Below are 25077 nucleotides of genomic sequence, written 5' to 3' on the forward strand. Positions count from 1 at the left end.
TCCTATGATGGGCAAGAACCAAAGGGTTAACAGGAATGACTGACTGACTGCACTCCTATAATTCAAAGCGAACTCTGTGGTGATATTGTGTTCCCCAAAATATTGTACACCCTAATAAACTTATCTGAGGTCAGAGAACAGAACAGCCGCTAGATATAGAGGCCAGAAAATGGTGGCACACACGCCTTTAATCCTAGCATTCCAGAGGCAGAGATCCGTCTGGATCTCTGTGAATTCAAAGCCACACTGGAAACAGCCAGGCGCAGTAACAAGACCCTTTAATCCCAGGAAGTAATGGCAGGAAGCAGAAGGTATTTAAGGCGTGAGGACGAGGAACTAGGCTGATTAAGCTTTTAGGCTTTGAGCAGCAGTTCAGCTGAGATTCATTCTGGATGAGGACTCAGAGGCCTCCAGTCTGAGGAAACAGGATCAGCTGAGGAACTGGCAAGGTGAGGCTTGTTCTGCTTCTCTGATCTTCCAGCACTCATCCCCAAAACTGGTCTTGGGTTCGTTTTTATTAATAAGACTTTAAGATTCATGCTACAGAACTCTGATACAAGAACTCCAAAACCGCATCACGGCTGCACATATAATGCTGACAGCTGCGGAACCAGATTTGACCCAAGAAGTCTTGGTCCCGTGACACTAATTCTAAAAGTCCTGTTTTGATACATACTGTGCTAAATTCAAATGAATTAAATCTAAATTCTTCCCAACAAACAACTCTTTCATTTTGAAATGTCAGCGACTTGTTAATAGTCAGCATATAATTAATACTGCTGGTGCACCCTTTTAATCCCTGTACAAGGGAGGTAGAGGCAGGTAGAGTTCGAGGCCAGCCTGGTCTACAGAGCCAGTTCCAGGACAGCTGGGTTACACAGAGACATTCTATCTTGGGGGGAAATTAAGAAAAAGAAAAAGAAATGTAAAATAAACAAGATGTTTTCTTCTGCCATCCAAATCTCTCCCCTCCCCGAACTTTTCAATGTTCACAGAGTGAGAAAAAAGTGGACTTTTTGGCGAGGTAGAGAAGAAAGAAGTTGTCAGTATACCTTGCCATCTTCTACTCTTTTTATTGATGAGCAGCACTAACAGGCAGGTAATTATTACTACTTGACCTGGATTCCCAAAGATGGCAGCCAGCCCATAATGCCTTGCCTCCTTGGTACTTTTCAGGGGCCTTTGGCAGAAGGCTGGGCAAGGACAGCTAAGGGGGGGGTATGTGTCACCCCCCACCTCCCCCTCTGTTGCCGCATACTGCAGTGGACATGAAGGCCCCTTCCAGGGTGGACACCTCTGAAGCCACAGTTCATTTCCCAGAAGCAAACCCCAGATCTCTGCATCTAAAAAAATCTATGCTTCCAAAAATGAAGGTCTCTTTATCATCACTTAGCTTTTGTAAAAATAATGTTCAGATGAGCTCAGTAGAAATCAATAAAACACAAGAGTTTTTAATTTCCCTTGAGGACAACAGAAAGCATAGTTTTTCTCAAAGGCATCAGTTTTCCAAACCAGCTACATATTTACTTTGTTTGTTAATTTGCTGGTTTGATTATTTATTCTCTACTGCACTCCAACAAAAAATTCATAGAGACCTATAGACATATGTACACTGTACGGACTATTCTACAATCTACTGAATTGTGCTGTCTTGCTATGCTGAGTTCAGATCTGTCAGCTTCAACTGAACAGAGATGGGGGGGTATGAGTGTGGGGGAAGGATGCCTGCTCCAGTTGCTGAACTGGGAGATTAAACATCAAAAGTCTAACAGCGGGGGCTGGAGAGATGGCTCGGTGGTTAGGAGCACCGACTGCTCTCCCAGAGGTCCTGAGTTCAATTCCCAGCAACCACATGGTGGCTCACAACCACCTGTAATGAGACCTGGTGTCCTCTTCTGGACTGCAGGACACATATAGGCAGAACACTGTATACATAATAAACAAATAAATTAAAAAAAAAAAAAGTCTAACAGCACCAATCATTGATGGCTCCAGAAAAGTGAGTCTGTATCTCAAAGAGTTCTTCAGTAGACTGTTTAAATCAATTGGGAAAGGGGAAAAAATGGAAAAGGAGGAAGAGGGAGTATGAGAAGGAGACAAAAAACCATGCAAAATGGTAAACTATGCTGTCCCACAAGGGTCCCAAAGACAGACTTGGCAACCTTGGGTTTAGTGCTCCAGAAATACACAGATCTTCCCTAGGCTGCTCTGTCACCACACAGAGTAGTTCTCAGAACTACAAAAGAATGGGGCATGGGATGTGGGGCAGACTCTGATTATGGCAAACCTTTGCGTGAGTTCTCATCTCTTTCGCTCGCTTAACCGTGGGACCGTATCAGCTCTATCTCCTTGAAAAGTTCATTTTTAAAGAAGCTGTCTTCCTGCAGGTGGGCTGTGGTGAGGATTAAACGCCATCTTATTAGCAAGGGGCCCAGTAGACAGGAGACAGTAAAGGGGTGTAATTATTATCCAGCACAGGTTACAAATGAAGAAAGTGAATTTCTGAAAGGTTGGTCAATGATTCACAACCTGAACCCCACAATGGAAAGATATGGAAAACTTTAACAAACACTGCCGCAATCACAGACCAAAGCAGAATCTATGTGAGAACACCCCAACTCAACTATCCTTTTCAATCCTTCCATGGGTACATCGTAGTTTCAGGTCCAGAACTACAGGAGTGGCTGAACCCACTGCCAACAGTGACCACACACGGTTTTCTGATGACCCATCACCTATTTATCTGCTGTGAAGTCAGTGCCCTGCCTGCCACATCAGTGGTCAGCAGGCCCTTAGATCAGGATCCATCACGTTTTCCTTAGTGCAAGGTCCAGTCTGTTGGCTTAAAGATAATGCCTTAGACCCACGTCAACCCTACGTCAAAGGAACGCCCCATGAGCATCACAGAAGCTTCTGGGAAACAACAGGCAGTAAAGGGAGGGAACAAAGGCCACTGGTTCCTGTCCCCCATGCCAGGCCTGTACTGCACATCCATCTGTAAGCACACACCTCACATGTGTTTGGTTTTTTTGTTTCCATACAGTGTAAGCTCATGCGATCACTGCAGTAGCCGTCCGAGAAATAAGAACTTGGAAATGAGCAACCAGTCTGAGGAGATGAAGGCTCAGTGGATAAAAGCACTTGCCATGTATCTCCAGAATACACAGACACAGACAGACAGACACATACACACACATACACACACAGACACACACACATAGACACGACACACACACACCAAAGATAGATAGATGATAGATAGATAGATAGATAGATAGATAGATAGATAGATAGATAGATAAAAAATAAACTTTTTAAATGAGGAAACTTGGGCTTAAAGATATTTAATAACTTTCCAAAGGCCCAGGTCATCTAAACAAGAGATTTATAGATAAATTTGATACCAAATGCACATTTTGCCCACTTTATAAGGTTGGAATGTTGTCAGAATAAGAAACACATTTTTCTCTTATGATCCAGGAAATACACACATCCAACTGTAAAAATGTTTCATAAAATACTTAGCCTAAAGTCCACGCTTCGCCTCTCTGCTTCCAGTTACGTCACATAGCCAGGTAAGAAAAGTGTCCCTTTTTGTGTGTGACAGTGGCAAACAAAAGGTGCTTAAGCCATAACCACTGGGAGGGAGGGAAGGAAGGAGAGAGAGGGAGAGGGGAGGAAGAGAGGAAGGGCAGACCGGCTCAGCATTTCCATACACTGCCATCTCAAATCTTTCATACTCTCAAAAGGCTCTTAAAAGCTGCAAGAAGCAGCTTTTGGAGGAAAAGCTTCACCCAGATGGCATCCAGACCAAACATGCCTGCAGACAAGAAAAGGGAAGTGGGTCCAAGTATGCCCATATGGGCCAAGGAACACAAATTAAACCATAGCACGTCACCTCAAGTGACTCCACCATTTCAGAAACCGTTTCTTACTGGTGTACTCCCAAACGAATGGCGTGTCCTTCACCTTGAAGCGAAGACTCAGGGACTCAGGCCTAAAGGCGCAAACTGGGTTTATGAAAATAACATTTGAGGAAGGAGAAAGCAAGAAACCCTTGAAAAGTGGCATCCTTGGTTCAGCTCTGTCCTTATCCATTCCGTATCCAATCACCAAGCCCTACACACTTGGCCTGTCAGCCAATAAGGACGTCCTGCAGTCAACTGAACACAGTCCTCACCACCTCAACTGGATGACTGCCAATTTTCATCAGGACCACCTTCCTTGACCCACTAACGTATTCATCAGCGCTGGTCATATCTTACAAATGGTACCCGAGGGCTGAGGATGTAGCTCTGTGGCAGAGCCCTGGCCTAGCTTGCTGAGTTTGATTCTTCACATCATAAAATCAAAGTACAATAAAAAATAAAAAGAAAGAAAGAGAAAAAGAGAAAGAAAGAAGAACAAGGGAATCTGTGGCTGTTATGTAGAACTGAATAGTATTGTAAAATAAAATAATAAAAAAAAGAAAGAAAGAAAGAAAGAAAGAAAGAAAGAAAGAAAGAAAGAAAGAAAGAAAGAAACAAACAAACAAACAAACAAACAAACAAACAAACAGGCACTTTTTCTCCCAAGCACTCACAAAGGTGCGTTCAGTGAAACACCGGTACCCACCAATCTGGTTTCCATGTCAACCATGGTTAACCTATTGACCATCTCTCTCATCAGTAGCACCCTGCAGACTCTCTTCTGCAACCAGATTGCTGGGAGCTTTGATTCTCAGACCCAAAGATGAAGCCCCCGCAAAAGGAATTCAGGGAGCCTATAAGACTGAGGCTATTCTTAATAATGAAGATTTTTTTATAGCTTTCTCATGTGTTGACATTTAAATGATGGGGCACAAAAACAGTAATTTTGTGGTATCTCAGCACACAGTGGCGCAAACCATGCTGGTAGCTGCTGTGCCCCCCAGTGCCACGCTCCCCGTAAGAAAGCCACTGAGGAAGCAGACACGCTTATTAAACTGTCATTGAATCCCAACCCTCGAGAGAGGGTGCTCTTTTTCACGAAGGCACAGAGAGCACCTGAGACTAAGCTGTGCAGTGACCTCCTAGCCTTTTCAGAAAGCGCCTCCTTCAATCGACAGAGAGACTGACAGCCGAAATCTGCAGCTGTTCAGAGGTGGTGCCTGGGCAGATATTTTCTAAACACTGCACACGGTGTACCTGTCATTAAGGAAGACGACCAAGTCTATTTGTTGTCAGTGGTAAAATGCAAAAGCTTTCTGGATTTAGGAAAACTTGCATCTGTGATTGTGAGCTTGGCTTCCCTATAAGGGCTTTCTGATGAGATGATGGATGAACAAATGTGTCATTTTTCTCAGGGCATAATGAAATATGTCAACAATTGAAGACTTCCATAACTCACAAAGCCAATATTCCAAATAACCAACATATCACAAAATTATGTATGGAAGTGGCTATGGAGACGGCCCAGTGGTTAAAAGCACTGGCTGCTCTTGCAGAGGATTTAGGTGTGGTTCCCAGCACCGATATGGAAGCTCAGAATCATCTGTAACTCCAGTTCTGGGGATCTTTGAGGCCCTCTTCTGGTCTCTGCCAGCAATGAATGCTCACAGTTCACAAAGCATACAGGCAAAACACTCTCACACACACAAAAATGTAGGCATAAACAGCCATTCAAAATGGGTTGCACACAAATAGATTTTAATATAACAGAGTACAAAAAAAGCTTACTATGAGAATTTCAGATTCTACACTGCACTGACCTGTAAGGAACTATCTGCTGTGAAACTGCCATGTAACTTTAATATACAATATATGTACTTAATATATCGTCTATAGTGACCTGAAAGGCTATCACAGTATTCTTCTTTTCCACCTATTTAGATATATGAGAGGAAGGACTTGCTTCATATACTTCTCCTGAAATTATTTATCAACATACACTGGGGGTAGGGGTCTGGGAAGGTAGCTCAGGGATACAGCCCATGTAGAGCAAGCGCAAGGCCCTTGGTTTGAACCCGGTTCAGGGGAGGAGGGTGCGAGGTGACAGCATGTCTCTATCTAGCCAGCTATCTAAAGGGTAGAATGGCAGAAGCAGACAGGAGGACTGGGTTGTCTTCAAGTGTGCCAAGCACTAAGGAGTTTAAAAAAATAAATAAAACAATGTCTCTCTTCTCAATACATGAAATTTTAGAAAAGTGATTTCCATAAAAATTAATACATGACATTGCCATTAGTGGCTTTCTTACTTTTCTAATGAACGCTGTGAGTACCACTTTTAATTCCTAATACAGTAAACATTGGTAGATAAGGTCTCCATCTACAAACCTCGAGAACACAATGGGATCTCCGAGACTGAATGTCTGAGCTAAGCATCACCATTCCGGCAGCCCCGACAATCAACCATGGGTCTGCTGGCAGTGCTGAGCCCCGGCTCAGAAGATGCAACGTTTTCTTTTCCTTCCCTTCTGTCCTCCTTTTTCAGGTGCTGGCTACAGCTGAGTCTACCTTTCCTGGCTTTCTGGGCTTCCTTACTCTTTCTTTGAAGACTCCCCTCCCCCATTCGCCATGCAGCTGAAGGTTGGCCCAGTGCAGGGACCTTCACGCCTAGCTCAGATGGCTTGGTGCACCCTCTCCTGCTCTAAGGCTCATTCTCTCCCTCCCTCTCTGTGCCCCCCCCCCGTAACCAAGAAGCTATAAACTTCTCTTTAAAATGAAAAAAAAAAAAAAAGCATTAATATTCTCCAATCCCTCCCCTCCACCTCTGGCACGTGCACCCCCAACACATCTGAGTGTTTAGCTCTAAAAGAAAAATGGTCATAGCAGTAATCCAGCCCCAGCACAATTCTGAGTCCACAGAAAGCGTTTTCACTGAGTTGTGAGACAGCTCACCGGTAAAGCCTGAGAGCCCATGTTCAATCCCTGGGGCCCACATGGTGGAAGAAGGGAGTCAATGCCTACAAACTCTCCCCCCACTCCACATATGCGCCTTGGAACATGCGCACATGCGTATGTGTGCACACAGTCACACACACAAATGAATGCCATTTAAAGGTTTCTAAATTGAAAGCATTTCCAGAAAATATTGACTCTCGCTGTAATAATTTATGCTATGAAATGGGAAATTTCATCAGACTCTGGACTGTTTTTTAATTTTATTTTTAAAGTTTATTAGCATAGGCTCATTATATCCTAGATAATGTGATTATTTTGAACATTTTTATGCATGTATATAATTGGATCATCATCGATCACCCCAAATAGCCTCTCTTACCCCCTTGCATTTGTTTTTGCTTTGACGATGCTGAGGACTGAACCGAGGGAGCTCCGTGACAGGCAAGTGGCCCTGCTTCTCTGCACTACGTCTACAGTCCTGGGTTTGGTTTTTGTTGTTGAGGTTTTTTTTTTTTTTCCCTTTTAATTCCTGGAAATGAGTTTATATAATTATGTTTATTTGGATGAATGATTAGCACAATGAATAAACTGTTATTTCATACTAAAAATGCTACCCAATTCACGCAGTTAGTTAGCTTCTGAGATGTTCACATTAGTTATAGTAGGGAGATGGGTAACCCTTTGCTTCTCAACCTAGGCTGGGAAATCTGGATCTTGTTGAAACACAGATAGTGATTCAGTGGCTCTACACGGGGGCCTGAGACAATTAAACAAACAAACAAACAACAAAAAAAAACTTTAAAATTTTTACTGTGAAATCTTGAGTTTTTTTAGTTGGTTGGTTGTGACCTTAGAGCCTCGAACTTGCTATGTAGACCTAGCTGTCCTTGAACTACATTACAAAGATCTGCCTGCCTTTGACTCCTGAGTGCTGGGTTTAAGGTTTGCGTCATCATGTCTAGCCTGAAGTTGTATTTTTAATGAGTTCTCAGTGTTGATACTTTGTTGAACCCACCAGTAGAGAATAAGACCACTATCACAACTTTTGAGCTAAATTTGAAGCAAGCTTTAATTAAATACTGGCCAGGATGATGGACTCTGGCCAGGACCATTCCCAGGTTCCCAGAAAGTGCGAGTCACATTTTGCAGAGACTTATAAGGCAAACCCACAAGGCTACCGCATTTCCCATAGGTCAAAGCGAGGGCAGACAAACATCCTGATGCATTTCCTGCCTACATACCCCCCACCTCCATGTGATCAAGTACATCCGGTGCAGCTGGGTCAAACAAACTCATTTTGGGGAGTGAGAACATGAACAATCGTCTCCAGCATTTCAGGAAGTATCGGTCCTTGGGCGAGTGGGACTACTAGGTTAACTGTGGTCCTTACCACCTCTGGTGAGTGGCCAGACAGGCCCCTAAGCTGTAGCAGAAAGGACCCTGCTTGCTTGCTTTCTGGCACCTAGGGTAAAGAGTGCTGAGTATATGCCTGCATTTAAGTACAGGTCGGGAGAAATACACTCACCTCAAAATATAAGGAGTGTTGTTACCCTGCAGATTTGAGTCAAGCACTAAATACACAGAGCAGAAAATGATCATGGAGTTCCAGATAAAGAGGTACTTACTGGGTTCATGTTGAATCAAAGAAAGAAAAGAATTGACTAAAAATGGGATTTAGGGAAGTAAAATAGTTAAGATGGTCAATCGATAAATAAAGGCCAGATTGGAGACTATTAATGCTCCCCCCCCCAATTTTAGAGAGACATTTATAGCGTCATGGGTACAGGAGGGGGGAGGACACAGAGAGGGAGGGAAAGAGGGAGTCCTAGAGGGCCGAGAGAGCTGGAGAGGGTGCACCAAGCATTTCAGCCTGGCGTGAAGGTCCATGCACTGGGCCAACCTTCAGCTGCATGGCAAATGGGGGAGGGGAGTCTTCAAAGAAAGAGTAAGGAAGCCCAGAACGCCAGAAAAGGTAGACTCAGCTCTAGCCAGCACCTGAAAGGGGGAAGAGGGAGAGGGAGGGGGAGGGGGAGGGGAAGAGGGAGGGGGAGAGGCAGTGATGGAACTGCACTGAGGGAACCCCAAAAAGTGACACATGCCTTACAAGAACGGGGGGTGGGGTGGGGGGGTGGGAGGGGGAGATGGAAAAGGAGTCTGGGGAAGGTGTGAGTGAGCCCTCTGAAGGGAAGCCTAAGTCATCACAGAGCAGTAAAGCTCAGCTGTGTGCCTACTCTGAAGCCTGTAGACACGCACTACCTAAAGACACATGAACCGATCATGGCCATTTTGCCATCCTTATTAAAAGTACTGTGAAAATACTTATTTCTTTACTTATTCACGATTGATTTGTCACTAATTCAGTATCGTCCAGTACACAGACAAGGAACCCGAGGTGAAAATGCTTCTCTCCAGTTTATCATTCATGGAGCTCACTCTCTGGTCTGGGCCCTTGTTCCACAGTACATAGAAAAAAATCAAAGAGGTGATAGAGGACAGGAGAGCAGCTAAAAAGGTGTCAGCCACTCTGAAACCCTGAGAGGTCGCTGTCTGTCCTGGCACAGAGGGAAGAGAGAACACCCGTGTCTTTGTCCTCTCCATACTGAGCCAGTGACGCACAGAGGTGATGGTCCAAAGTTCCCCTAAGGAGAGCAGAGCAGGGACTGAGCGTTAGTGTCACTGACAAGTGTGTCTAGAAGCTTCTATTGCCAAGATGTGACCCTCCCCATCCCTTGGACTTCCTGTACGCCTCAAACCAGTCTGTCCCCAGTGACCGGAGGTTGGGAATCACCTTGGATTTTAATTTCTGACAGTTCCACATTTTAAAAAATTAGCCACATTTTCTTCTAGAGCATTCTGAGAAAGGTTCTATTAATAATATTCTTTTTTTTTTTTTTTTTTTTTTTTTTTTTTCGAGACAGGGTTTCTCTGTGTAGCTTTGCGCCTCTCCTGGAACTCACTTGGTAGCCCAGGCTGGCCTCGAACTCACAGAGATCCGCCTGGCTCTGCCTCCCGAGTGCTGGGATTAAAGGCGTGCGCCACCACCGCCCGGCTTATTAATAATATTCTTTACATCGGCTAGTGACTAAATTGGCTTTCATGGGTCAGGGGTCTTACAGAGTTGACACAGTCCTTTGTAAGGGGCACACTATCCTGGTAACCGATGACAGACCAAAGTCAATTTCCCAAACAAGCAACCGACAGGTTAGAGAACTAAATCCTCAAGATGAACTAGTTCAGTACAGTTCTATACGAAGAATTTTCCAAGTAATGCTGAAGGAGAAAAACATCAACTAACAATGTCCCCAAGGACACTAAGGGAAAATTCTTCCGAAGATCCCAATCTGTCATATTCGAGGGTAACTGATGGAAAGCTAAACAAAAAGAAAACAAGGAAAGCTTGCACACAGGAAGTTCAGCTCTCCTTTTAGGTACCAAACACCAGGTAGAGCGATCTCATTCTCTTACTCTGTGCCCATAGAATGCAAACCACACAACATTTCCTAATAGCCAAATCATTGGACTGTTTGCCAGTCATGATTGAACATGAAGCTTTTATTCCACCATTTTTCATCAAAGGTTCCAATAGGAATGCACAATACATAAATTATATGGTTTGGGTTTCGGGGTGGAGTTCATATAGGGCTCATGCTAAGCATGTACAAGGCCCAGGGCTCAATGCTTAGCACCAAACAAACAAAGACTAAGAGTGAGAGGTAACCGGTAACGGGTAACCACCACAATAACAAGCACAAAGTGAGTGTGTGTATGTTAACCGAGTCAGCCTCATGGCATGGGATTTATGAACCACCCACATCCTGGCTTTCAAAAGCTAATGTTTACCCTCCTCTAACCAGACTCATAGATGGAGAACTCTGAGAAGTCATCTGCAGATGTCTTTGGAAATTGCAAGTGTGTTTTGCTTAAGGGTTCATGTCACACTTTACGATTCAACCAGAAGGCACGGGACTGGGGCTTAGATGCCTATGATTAAAAGAGGCGTCTCATCCTCAGGCTGTTGCTATGATGTCATTATACTGGCGTGCAGCTGCAACAGCAAAAATCAACATTAACCTTCTTCTTTCTACTATAATATTCCGTGTGTGCATGGCTGCTGAGGCCATCAGCAGCTGGAGCAGAGGACCCCCAAGCCTGACAGATGCCCTGATAATGCAGAGGGAGGGCCTTCTTGTCTCTGCCATTTGGACTCTGGGTAATGAGATTTCTGAAATGATAAGAGAAGTAAGAGGCCTGTATTTTTTATGTAAAATCTCTCAATGGAAGTACTAGCATCTAAATCAATATTTTCTTTTGAAAAGATCTGATTTAGTATTATTTTTATGAGTATGGCTATGTGTTTATACACTATATCCACGACTACAATCAGCTGGGGCCAGAAGAGGGCATTGGTCCCCTGGAACTGGAGTTACAGATAGGTGTGAGCTGCCAGGTGGGTGCTGGGAACTGAACCCAGGTCCTCTGCAAGAGCAGCCAGTGTTCTTGACCACTGAGCCATCCCTCCAAATCCTGATTCAGTCTTTTCTACAAGTCTGTTTATGGAACATCACAGTCTGGAGTTGCCTTTATTTCTAAAGTGTCCTGGGGTACATAAGGAGTACAGGAGAGAGGTGACAAGAAATACTGGTTGTGGTTAATCCAGAAAATCCTTCTGCTCCCTGAAATACCTAGCATTCTCCACAATAGCAGGTAATGTTTACCCTCCTCTAACCAGATTCACAGATGGACAACTCTGAGAAGTCATCTGAAGATGTCTTTAAGATTATCTTAAACACACACACACACACACACACACACACACACACACACACACACACACACATTTTTTTGAAGGTCTCACTACGTGGTTGTGGCTGGCCTGGAACTCATTTTGTAGATGAGGCTGGTCTGAATCTTGCAGAGATCTGCCTGCTTCTGACTCCTGATATTAAAAGTGTGTTGCACACCGTCTACCTGAAACATATTTTTGGCCTAAAAAATTCAAAGACTAAATTGGGCAAAATTTTCTTCCTTAATTTCATGAGGTAAGATAAGAAATATTTTCATTCATTTTACCCTGGAGACAATAAAATCTAATTCAGAAACGTGGCCTGCCCCAGAATCCAGTGTGCTTGACTATTTTGGAAACATCTCACATCTGCCTTCCTGAGACCCTCCTGTGACATCCTGGGGCTCTCCACTGAGAAGTCACAACCAGAAGGCTAGTGAATCACTGCAGGTATCTGAGAGAGGTGGTGGGCAAACAGGATGGAAACCGCACTTCCCCAATATTCTGAAAGTTTAAGAAAAAAAGGAACATCATAATTGGATGGCTAAAAAGCCATCTGAGATATGATGAACGCTTGGAAGAAATTTTTAAAAGTTTGAGAGCCATGCATTTACCCACAGCTCAGCCAGTCTTCAGTGCTGGTGGCCCCGTTGACAGACTAGATTTGTGCCTGGCCTCAGCCTCCATCTGACTAGTCACAATGACAGAAGCAAAAACTATGCACGCAAAGGAGTTCCACGGTGGCCCAGGACAGGATTAACTGTTAAGTCCGGGTAAATGATGAAGGCCAAGCGGCTCCTGTCCTTGGTGCTGTTCCCTCTGACGGACAGACCTAACAGCTCTGAGAGGAAGGCTATGGTTGACCAAGTTACTGATCCCAGTGTGTCCTCCCTGAGCCTCCAATACGAGTAAGAACCTTGTCCAAATGCTCTCAACACTTCTTTCAAACAGGCTGCACTCACTTGTTCTGTGGATGCACGTGTTTTAGTAAACATCAGAGAGCATGTGCAACTCTCATCAGCCAGTTCCATCCACCCAACCAGCAAATGGGTATCATGTATGTGACCTGTTACAATGTGCCAGGAAGTGCATTGGAAGTCCCTCATGCATGCATCATGGAGACCTGCGGAAACTTTCATGGAGTTATGTGTTTATGTGGTAACTTTCGAGCTGGGCAGCAAAGGATGGGCAGAACTCAGTAACGCACTTGGAACTATTTGGGGGCTGGTGTACAGAGAATGGTTCTCCTAGTGTTTCACAAAGTTGACAGCGTTTGAGTCAAATCTTAATGGCCTATAGGCATGAACATATCTGCTAAGGCATAATTTCCATTTTCTGGGTTCTCTCGATGATCACCACACAAACAGTGAACAGGATAAAATCAGAGGTATTTAGTTAGCCCTGGGGCTACATTCTACATGCTTAAATCCCACGACTATGGGACAATGGACACTCCAAATGCCGCTGTGTCCAAAGATCTGGCTTCACATGCTAACCCAGTCACCTATGTTGGACAGGACTGGGCACGCTTTCCTGATCACCTTAGTCATTCAGCATCATTCAGTATGAGGCAGTGTGATCAAGTAAATTATGAATATATAAACAATACCAGAATCAGATACTGAGTAAATATAACATCAAATGTCCCATTCAACACATGAGGGCTATTTGGGAATAGATAGATGACCTCCATTTTTATTCAATTTATCATGACTTCTTTACCAAGCTCGCCTGTACTTTAGGTACTGACAATCTACAGACCAGGATGTGATCCTTGACCTTCAGGTTTACAAAATCTTAACTAAAATCAGCTCAACATAGAGGTAACTCAAAATTAAAAAGTAAACTTCTGGAGTCTAGAGCCCAGTGGCTAAGGGCGCTTGTTGCTCTTGCCAAGGACAAGAAAGTGTTCAGTTCCCAGCACCCAAGTCAGGCAGTTCACAACTCCAGGGTATCCAACATCCTCTTCCGGCCTCCATGGGCATCCTCCCCGCACCCCCACACACACACATACCCCAACACAGACACATATACACATAAATAAAAATTTTAAAAATACTTTAAAAGTCAATGTAACTTTAATATCATACCACTGTACTGATAAAGATCACCAATAACAGTGTCTATATTTATTAAGCCCTGCCTACGCTACATACTACATACTACTACATAGTCCAAGAGCTCTTTCTGGGGGCCCCCTCCCTGTCTTTAACAGAAAGTCTATGCAAAGGCTGGGACCACCCCACACATCAGCCTTGCATGTGGCTGGGAAATGGACTGCGGCCATCTCTGGAGCCCATGCGCTCTATCTACAAGCTCATGGGGTAACTGCAACCACAGCCACACTCTCTGGGCTCCGCCAGCTCAGTGTGGAGTCCTGGCTTTGTGTACCGCAGCAGTGAGTTCAAATGAAACAGCCAGTCTGTAAGTTCCATCTCAGGCTGTGGTGATAGCTCAGCGGGAGAGACAGCTCCTTAGCTTGTGCAAAGTTCGACCCCCGGGAGGGTGGGGAAGAGGAACGGACATCCATAATCTACAGCTCCCAACTCTGTGGGGCTCATATAAATCTTAAGTTACCAGTTCGGAAGTGAGGTACCTAACACAGAGCGCCAAGCGATTTACAGAGAGACTATACAGGGTCTGAGCAGCGTCTATTCATCTGAGTCATCCTGTCAACCTTGGGCCACTGAGGGAACCAGACCTATGATGGAATTCTAACCAGATCCAAAGTCCTCACTTTGAAAACAATGCAACCCTTGGGGCTGGAGAGATGGCTCCGCGGTTAAGAGCACTGACTGCTCTTTCGGAGGACCTGGGTTCAATTCCCAGTACCCATGTGGCAGCTCACAACTGTCTGTAGCTCCAGTTCCAGGGGACCTGACACCCCTGGCAAAACCACTGCACATAAAAAAACAAACAAACAAACAAACAAAACAATGTAACCCTTTGTTTCAGAACCAAAGCTAAGGCACACCAACTTTCCCCTTGAAAGCCTGGTAATGTCACAGATGCGTTCCTTTTTGGAAACAGTCTCTTCTTTTCTCAAAGGACAAATGACACAGAGGAGAAGGTGGCAACATATCGTACACATGATTGATGGAGCAAAAATGTCACTGCAAAGCTGGTGGGGGAAATTCAGAAAGAAGGGAAATACGGCGTGGTCACTCCTGGGGTTGGGCACTTTATCGGGTCAACAGCACACTCTGACTCAGAAAGGATGCCCTCGGGTACACAGGAGTCTGCTCTACCTTTCCGGGGCTCACCAACGCACAATCGAAATCCAAGGACAATTACATCAGGACTTAGCCACAAAACACACTCCCGTGTGGCGCCTGTTCACTTAACACAAAGCAAACCAGCATGCCAAGGCACACTTTCTACACACCCCCAGGGTGCTGCATGCCAATCAATGTCTCAGGAATGCTCCCTATCGCCTTCTGTTTTCTTTTCAACAGGTAGTATTCATATTGATCACGACTGTCTTCAGTAAACAGACTGGATAAAACGTAAACACTAATTTTGCCTTTACAAGCGACACCCGATTAGTCATTTAAACCGCGAGGTGAGAGCTTCAAACGCTAACGATACAGCTTCACTGGATATGAAAGACACGATGCTGGAGAGTACTCCTTCATCTCACTGTGTCAGGTTCACTCCTAAAAACTCTCAGTTAGAAATGAGCGAGCTCTCATTTCAGGAGGAGTCCCCAAACCGGCTATGAGGCCATTCTAAGAGGGTCCCCCAAATTATACTAGACCAGAGACACTGGAGCCTGTCAAGCCAAGTGGGTGCGGGATCCCAAGGTGCCCATTTTGTAGGAAAGCTCAAGTTTAGCTTATAGTTATTAAAAACACATACTTATTTACCTTTATTTATTTATTTATTTATTTATTTATTTATTTTTATTTTTTTTTTTTGGTTTTTTCGAGACAGGGTTTCTCTGTGTAGCTTTGCGCCTTTCCTGGAGCTCACTTGGTAGCCCAGGCTGGCCTCGAACTCACAAAGATCCGCCTGCCTCTGCCTCCCAAGTGCTGGGATTAAAGGCGTGCGCCACCACGCCCGGCTCCTTTATTTTTTTAATGTAATGGGTGCTTGCCTGCATCTGTATCTGTGCACACATGCATGCAGTGCCCATGGAGGCCAGCCAGAAAAGGGCATCAGGTCACCTGCAGCCAGTGTGACAGACAGTTGTGAGTTTCTACCTAGGTGCTGGGAACCGAACCTGGGTCCTCTGGAAGATTCGTCATTGCTCCTAATTGCTCAGCCAGCTCTCCAGCCCTGAGCATGGCACTTTCTTCATTTTTTGTTTGTTTGTTTGTTTGTTTGTTTTTCCTTCCTGATACTCGCAGTCAATACACAAAGAGGCAGAATTGTTAAGTCTTCATCAATGAGAAAACTCACTTGAACTTGTCCATGGTAGCACAGCATATACAATAAAAGAGACTGCAGTGGGGGGTTGGGGAGATGCTTGGTGGGGAAAGCATTTGTTATGCAAGCAAGAAGACCTAAGTTCAGATCCCCAGAACCCACGTAAAAAGCTGGGTACGATGGCGCACTGGGGTGAGGAGCAGGCAGATTCCTGGAGCTGACCGGACAGCCCATCCAGCCAATGTGAGGACCAGGTCCACCAAGAGACCCTGCTTCAAATAAAAAATAAAAGTGAAAACAGCGGAAGGCCAGAAAGATGGCTCCGCCAGTCAAGATGCTTGCTGCCAAGCCTGAGGACCGGAGTTCAATCCCCAGACCTGCACGGCAGGAAGGAACTGACTCCTACAAATGTCCTCTCACCTCCATGCATGCTCCTCGACACATGACCTGAGTACATACGCCTGGGCACACACGCAAACAATAATAAAGAATAAACCAATAAGTAATTGTTTTCTTGAACAGTGGAGGGTGACAGAAGAGGACACTGGACATGAACCTCTGGCTTTCATATACAAACACACAGGTGTATATACCCATATGTACACATACTCCTCCGACACAAATCCACATGAAAAAATTATAATAACAAATTTAGGATCTTTAACTTAACTGTTGGGAATAAAAGTATTACAGTAACTACTCACGTGCAAAGTAAAAAAAAAAAAAAAGTCACTAAAATAAAATACCAGGCAAGATCTTCCAACTACCTCCTTCCCTCCGTCTTTGCGATGCTGGGGACCAGAGCCTTGTGTATGATAACCAAGTGATCTACCAAGCTACTGTCCCAGTGCACATAGAAAATACACTCTTTAAAATGCGAAGCATGAACAGTCTAATCTGAATTCTTTTTTTTTTAACTTCTCATATGGAATTTTTAAAAACGAAATTTTAAGAACAGAATGTTGAACCCTGGTAACAATAGCCCAGTTTTAATAGGTAGTAGTAAATGGATGTTTCTGTAGGGATTTTTAAAATCCTCATCACAGTGTGCCTGCATCAAACCCCTGCCCCTTATATTACTTAAATACAGTTATCTCTTAGTGTCTACAGGGAAATTGGTTCCAGGACCCCCCAGGGACACCAAAATTAGAGGCTGCATGTAACAATGCAATGTACATGCTACACAAATAGTTATTATACTATTTTAGGAAACAATGACCCAAAAACTCCAAGCATGTTCAGTACAACTGTAATTTTATCCCAGACATTTTCGATCCACAGTTGGCTGAATCCACAGCTGTGGAACTAATGGCTATGGAGGGTCATCTGCATCATGGAGATTATGTGATTGCATACATTAGTTTATTACTTCTAAGGGGCAAGATCTCTAAAAATAACATCCCCCGAATTTTACAAATTTTTAAAAGATTATAACTACAGCCACATGCCTAAAATGTTTTCTATAGGAAATTCCCTCCTTAAAAGGTCACCACTAAGGAAAAGGGGCTGGAGTCGGGGCAGCGGCTTCGCTCTTGGCTCGAGCTCTTCTAGTTCATTTAAATGTAACAGCAACAGAACCCACCGTGCCTGCAAGAACAGCAGCAAGGCTGCATCAACCACACACACTCAAGCAGCGGTCTGAACGGATTCGGCCACTAGCAGGTGAAAATGTCCATCAGGTACAGGACAGGAATTCTCTCAAGTCCCAGAGGGCCATGGGCATGATGCTCTTACTAAACATAACTATGACTCTGTGCGGGGCCAGACACTGAAGACATGAAGTGACTCACTCAAGCTTTCTGACTGTCACAACTAGTCCCAGAAGGCTGACGAAAGCTAGTAGAAAGAACCGGGGTTTACAGGACACTTCAAATTGCTCCTTTGTCCTTCTTCTTGTGAACAAGTCAGCTCTCTCTCTCTCTCTCTCTCTCTCTCTCTCTCTCTCTCTCTCTCTCTCTCTCTCTCTCTATCTCTCTCTCTCATCTTCACCACTTGTGCTTTCTCTGCCTTACCTGTTGGAAAATGTCATCTGGCTCCCTGGTGTGCCATCTGGTCTACCTGACTCTGAGAGCCACATGTGTGGATGTTATTTACACTGAATTCGTTCAGCACAGAGTGCTCCAGAGCTTACCGTTTTCTGACTGGTCGAGTGGGAACTTTGAGAAGATGAAATGGAAGGGTAGCTGACTGTTAAGACTTCTTCATTACTGTCCCAATGCGTCTCCGGACAAAAGCAACAGACATGGACAGAGGCACTGATGGGCCATGATCGCCAACACTACTTAAAATCTTCAACTTTGAAATACATTTCAGAGTATCATTTTTCCTCACTTCCAAATATTACTTAAATAGGCTAATAAAATATTTCCCAGTAAAGGTCAAGAGGAAAATGTGTTTAAAGACCTGACTTTTAACGTTCTAGACTTTTTAAAGTTTTCATAAGTTCTGAGAATTTTGAAGTAGTGGGTTCTTTTAATTAAATTACAGCCTGCCCTTGGCAATGATTTTTCATTTATCTATCTGTCTATCTGTCTGTCTATCTATCTATCTATCTATCTATCTATCTATCTATCTATCTATCTTTCTATCTTTCTATCTTTCTATCAAACAAGCCTGATGTTTCTAGACAGTTCTCCTATCTATCTATCTATCTATCTATCTATCTATCTATCTATCTATCTATCTATCTATCTATCTATCTTTCTATCAAACAAGCCTGATGTTTCTAGACAGTTCTCCCAGAACTAGCAGCCTGATGTCTACACCAGAGATGACAATTTGCCATATTTAAACCAGATGATGTGTGCCAGAACAATTTATACATGACCCCCAAAATGAAGTGAACCCACAATATGGCTGGGAAGCCTAATGATAGTTTCCACACACTGCCTGATTTCACCCACACGCTCCACAATTTTCAGCCCAGAGAGATTGACTCCACCGCTAACACCAATGGAAAAGTACCAGGTGGAACGGTCTGGGGTACCTGTTTCATCCGGGGAGCTGGGGGAGGCGCTGTCTTGGGACAGTGTTGTCCAGCTGGATTCCTCATCACTCGGTGCCAGGTTCTGGATCCGGTGGAGCGCACAGTCAGTTTTGGCTCCTGTTTTAGGGTGGTCCTTCTTGGTCTCTGGGCTGGATGACACTGTGGCTACTTGGCCATCCTCTGGGCTGGACTGGGGTCTGTCTGGTTTCTGCAGGAGCAAATCACCATTCCCAATGACTACAGGGGCCTGGCCTGGGCCTGGCTGGGCTTTCTCCTCCCCGACCCCTTGGCAGGGGCCCAGATTCTGTCCCAGCTCTCTAGCCGAGGTTTCTAGATCTGCATAGTAATTGAGGAAGCTCTTAGTTCTCCTGGGCTGGGAGGGCAAAATCTCACAGCCTGAGGACTCCGGTGGGTGGAGATCTTTAACCTCCAGCTTCTCGGAAGTTAGGTTGATGACCCCTGTGGGGCTGATGTTTTTGTTGGGGTCCTGCTGCCCCTGTTCTGCAGCCTTGCGGAGTTGGTTCTCCCCATTTTTCACCAGTTTGATGTTGGCAGAGCCGTTTCCCAGCAGAGGCTGTACGGCTGGATCTGAGAGACCCATGGCCGCCTGGATGTTAGTCAGTGCATATTTCTTCCTGCATTTGGGGGGTGTGCTGTTCCTGGCATCTGAGTGTTTGATCTCAGCGTTTAACAGTTCATTGTGGGAGGAACGGAGATTAAGGGTGTTGGGTGGTGTGGCTGGGCTGTTCCGGTTTGCAACGTCTGTGGTTCCACTGCTGGCCATAAACACTGCCAAGGTGACACCACCTGAGTCAGCTGTGGGGACAAAAAGGAAACTGGACGTAAGGCTCAGGTCATGATCAAACAACGTAGCACACCATGTGAGTGACCACTTCTAAACAGAGGGTCATAAGAGCAAACACTCGGTCAGATGAGACCTTCTTATAGAAACCACCCATTTCATGTCCTAATTTATTCATAGATTAAACAGGAGGAAAGAAAGGTTTTATTGTGGAAACCCAAAAGCTAATCTACACAGAAGTTAAGAAGTCCTAGGATCTACATTTTAGTGTAAAAACCTTTTTACACTTTCGTGTCTGAGCACTCTCTTCTGGCTGGCAGTCTTGAATCGTCGCAACTTTGAAAATCATCCCCTTTCCAAACAGCAACATCACATCAGGTCTTTAGTTTTCAATCTCTGCTTCCTTTTGCCAACAGCATCATCAACAACAAAACTGTTCCGACAATCCTTCTGCTTCAGCATTCTTAATTAGCCCAAAAGGTCATTGTTCAATGACATCCCATGTCTTCAACATAATTCCCCCTAGTCACATTCTAAGATTATATGCTGAGTGCCCGGAAAACCAAACCTCCACCAGAATTTGCTAACGTCCTGGTGAACATATTTGATCTGGGCTTAGTGTCAATATTTGAAGAAAAAAAAAATTCCAATAAATAGCTTCATTTCTCAAGACCACAAACTAGTACACAAGTGTGTGCACACACGTACACACACAAAACACCATTACTAGAGATGCAGCCCTGGGCTACAGACAACATGTTAGAGCCCCCAGGGAGTCTGAATGTATTCCCCTGAATTAAACCACAGGCTCAGCTGTTTGCAGTCATCACATGCCCTTGCAAAAGATACCTAGCAAACAACCTGACGGTCGAATTTATCGCAAACACTCTTTGTACCATCAGAGATTTATTTCTAGGTCTCCTGCCAGGAAGAAAGAAAGGCTTCTGGGGCTAGAAGTGAATGAAAGTCACCAGCAAGGATTCCTAAGGTTCAGACTTCTGTCTGTGAGCAACGGCTTCCTGCTTATCTGATTCTCAGCTCTCCAGAGAGACCTAGGGTCTCCACAGCAGCAGCAGAGAGCTTCTTCTAGTCTTGAAATTGTATTCTGGTCACTCCCTCCCCCTGTCCTGGGCAAGCAAGGATCCCCACAGAGGAAAAGGACAAGAATTTCCTGTGGTGGGGAGCTCAGAGGCATCTCCGTATCATCAACATGCACTGGGCTGGCCATTTTAGGAAGAGCTGCTCAGAGCTTCTAGAAGCCCAGGCTTCCGGGAAGTACCCATTCACTGCAAGCAACAACCGTATTAGTCACAGATGCCCATGTGGCTGATGAGACAGTGAAGGGCCGTGATTCCCAGTGGTTAGACTTTGGACCCTCTCCTTGAAAGCTATTATTTATAAAGATTGCTGTATGTCCAGTGTTCCAATACTCAGCTCCTGTGTCTAGTTTTCAAGTCATAAAAATTAAAGTGCTTTTTCCTTTTAAACAATATTCTGTCAATTAATATTTACATTTTTTAAAAATGACAGGCTACTACTGTAATTTTATTGAGAACATACATTTCTGAGCCCCATTCAAAAAGTAGCATTTGAGATGAGCAGGTCACGCTCTGGACCTACATAAAGTTTTCCCCAAGACATCTCTATAGCATGGAAAGTTACTTTACACCCTTGGGCATTTACGCTAACATTATGAGAAAGTGGAGCTAGCTAGTTTCCCCCAAGGCATGACAGAAGTTTCCAGGAGGTTATTCTACAATGTTAGGTATCATATCCTAACAATGTTATTAGGAAGACATGCTTGTCTACTTCACTTATAACCATAAATGTTTTGCAGAAAGAATGCCATCACATCGTTGGGGTGACTTTAATCTTTAGTAGCTCGGTTGGGATGTAGCTCAGTGGTTAGGGTACTTGTGTAGCATGGGCAAGGTTCAGAATAGGCCTATCTAGTACACACGATGTCTAACCCATCTCCTTTAGAGGTGTTTTTATTCATCCATGGGGAAATATAACTGGGCATCTCTTAGATACTAAATAATGGTATCGTTTGTAAATGGAGAACTAGAAAACGATCTCACCCTTGGTGAAGTGCTAAGGTTAAGGATGCTCCCCCCAGAGAACCTTCCCAGACAAGGAGCCAAGTAAAGACAAGCAGAGAGATTAAAGGGACTTCCAAAGGGTTCAAGGAAAGGAGAGCATGCCTTGCGACAGCAGGCAAAATGGGCAAATGGGGTGGGGAACATGAGGCTTCACCGAGATGACATAAGCCCTGGGTCTCTCAGCCAACCGGGAAGAAATAATTAGCCGCATTTTAATATTGCTGGTTTAACTTTACAGTCAGTAAAAGGGCATTGTCTGTGGTCCCAAACTCAGGCTGGATGTTCGAGACAGAAGACAGCTAACTGACCTAAGACCACTAGTTCATGTTTTACCTCCTGTCAGGAAGAAACAGCTAATTGTATCGATGACAGTAAATACAATCTACTTGAGCTCTGTGTCTGGTTTAAAGCCCTAAGCTGCTCTTCTGGCTCAGTCTTAACTAGGATTCCTTGCTGAAATGTCAGCATTCAAAATTCAGAAGATGTCTCTGAGAACATGCCTCCTCTCCTAGTTCTTCAACTGCTCACTGACCCCAACCCACCGACAGGCCAAAGAGAAGGGCTGGACTTAGAACTAAGCGCACGTGCTAAGCCCTGGAGCGGGTGGATTGCTTCTGTGAGTTCCCACATCAGTTAGGACTCGCTGTGAAATAGCTCAAGGTTAGCAATGTCCTGGAAAGCACAAGGCTACAGGAAGGAGGTCCCCCCCCCCCCAGTGAGAGAAGATGAGGGTCAGGGCACAGATCCCCAGGCCAGTGAGGCCAATGCTAATGACCTGCCCAGGCTTCTTACTAGCTGAATCTAGGACCATCTACTCCAGTTTCCTTCTCTGAAAAATGGGTTCAGTAGCATTGCCTGGTTGACTGGGAATTCTGGTGAATGCCGGCAGAGAGTGTAGCACAGTGTGGAATAACACCCGGGCACTCCCTCACTTCTGTGTCTCCAAGTGCAAAGTAACAGAAGTAGTTCTTGTGGTAGACACACGGAGAGCGAGCAGGTAGGTAACAGAGGGGCAAAGAAGCCGGGGCGCTGAGGGCTTCGGTAGAGGCAGAAAATTCCACAGGTGATTTGGCTGCAGCAGGACAGTCAGGACAGCAGAGGGGACGGAAGGCCTGAGCGAGTGGACTTCGAGTCTGGCTGTTTCCAGGGAGCTCCGGTTCTCACCCCTCCTGAGCAGGCCCTATTGATGACGAGGTGCTCAGCAGCCACCCGGATTTAGGGGCAAGACGGAGTTGAAGCCGGTGACCTGAACAGGACACTGACTTCCATCTTACCAGCTCCAAAGCAACGATACAGGTGGGAAGAAGGTGCCCCGTAAGAAGCGTCAGGAAGAACAAGGGGGAGAAGACACGGGCTGGAGGCAGGGGCGGGGTCTAGGAAGCAACGGGACTCTTGGTCACCGTTTCTTGTTTTAGAGGCGCTAACAGCAGAAGTCAATGGAGAGGGGGGTCGGCGGCAATAAAGAACAGCGGTTACGAAGTCCAGTCCTGATGATAAGAGAAGAGAAAGGGGCCATGGCAGATGCGCGTGGTGGGCCTTCCCTTGAGGAGGGGTCCATACATGAGGAGGGAGGGGGGAAGGGAAGGAAGGGAGGGATTGGCCTCTGGGATCCATGGAAGGACAGAGTCATGAGGGAGTGAAGAGCTGGGGGAAGAAGAGGCCAGAGGATTAGAAGGATAAGGAAGTGTTCTCCACCCCGCAAAGGTTTGGTCTCCTTTAGCTGAGGACTAGGACTGTGAGGGTGCAGGGTACTGTGGACGGTTGTTGGGCAGGGCTAAGGCAGAGCAGCACCCGAGTCGGGAGGCCATAGACATGGAGGAACGGACTATCTACACCTGACACCCAAGGCCAGAGGTGAGTGCAATGCTCTCACTGCGCACGTCACTGTCTCAAGCTCCACTCTTCTATGAGTCACGGTAGACACCGCCTCTTTGTGAAAGCCTCTCATCCCTCTAGGCGGGCTCCAGGGCTCCTGGACTCCATTCCCTCCATCTTTATGAAAACATCTCTAGGGACAACATCACTCCCTTTCAGATGTCTTTATCCTTCTGTACTTTCCTGCTAGACTGTGGCCTCCACCAACCAGCGCAACAGCATACCACAGCTGTCTGCAGGATAGGCTGCACAGCGTTAAAGACAGCAAGCATTTCACTAACATCTAAAGAAGTCAAACGGGAGCCAGCTGTGATGGCTAATGCCTGTAACACCGACACTTCAAAGGATGAGGCAGGAGGATTGTCACGAGTCCATGAGCAGCATGGTGAGATTCAATCCAGCCTGGGTTACTGAGAGAGCCTGCCTTGGCAACTATCACCCGAAATAAAAGTCTAGGCAGACTACTACTACGGTGCAGTTAGCAGAAGGGTCGTTTTTTGTTTTTTTTTTTGTTTTTTTTTTGATTTTTTTTTTCCAGAGAGGGGGATCAATGGTCATTATCTCAGCTTTACCCACACATGAGCCTGAGCAGGAGTTAAATGAAGCCCTTCAAGCTAATAGCCAGGTCGATTTGTCTTGCTTCTCGGTCTTGGCTCAAGGAAATTCCTGCTGAAGTCTGCCACGACTCCAGGCAAGAAATGAGACTTAGAGCTGCAGCTGGATTTTTGTGCCAGAGCTGGCGGATGCCTTTCTCTATCCACTATGACTGGTCCTCAACAGTCAGCCTACTGAGCCACGTGTCTCCATGTGTCGGTGTGAGAGGCCCCGGAGGCCCAGCCAAAGCTCCGCTGCATCCCCACACACAAATGTCCTGGTTATCTCTGTGGTCCCCACCATCTGGTCCTTCCACCAATCCTTGCCTTCAGGTACATCTAGCACCCACACTACTAGTAAAAAGGAAGCGAAGAAAATTAAGCAGACCAGGAAAGAGAGACATAACACTTTAGTCAGTTTGGAGAAAATATGTCTATAAAAATGAAAGGATGGCATGTCCTCTCTTGTACTTCAATCTCAGATTCTTTTGATTCCTCTAGTCAATATTTATGACCCTTCAGCCTGTAGGACTCTTCACTGGGGCCATGCTCAGACTGTAATCAATAGCTGGTGACTTTAATCAACTCTACTTTAGTATTTTTTTTCTTTTATTTTCAGAAAGGGTCTCATGGAGCCCAGATTGGTCTAAACTTGCTCTGTAGTCAAGGATAACCTTGAACTCCCAATCTACCTATCTCTATCCCCAA

At 45.1% G+C, this 25077-nt stretch overlaps 1 protein-coding gene across 9 annotated transcripts in view; it reads right to left on the reverse strand.

Annotated features, from left to right (window-relative positions):
- Apbb2 (amyloid beta precursor protein binding family B member 2) overlaps nucleotides 1-25077 on the reverse strand; it is a 350172-nt gene that overhangs the window by 136780 nt on the left and 188315 nt on the right. For all 9 annotated transcript variants that reach the window (XM_037209064.1, XM_037209063.1, XM_028882253.2 and 6 more), the window contains exon 5: nucleotides 18998-19813. In XM_037209064.1, the coding sequence (XP_037064959.1) occupies nucleotides 18998-19813 (816 nt within the window). The remainder of the gene's footprint in view (nucleotides 1-18997; nucleotides 19814-25077) is intronic.

The sequence above is a fragment of the Peromyscus leucopus genome, chromosome 10, assembly GCF_004664715.2.
Source record: "Peromyscus leucopus breed LL Stock chromosome 10, UCI_PerLeu_2.1, whole genome shotgun sequence".
In the NCBI taxonomy this organism is placed as follows: domain Eukaryota; kingdom Metazoa; phylum Chordata; class Mammalia; order Rodentia; family Cricetidae; genus Peromyscus; species Peromyscus leucopus.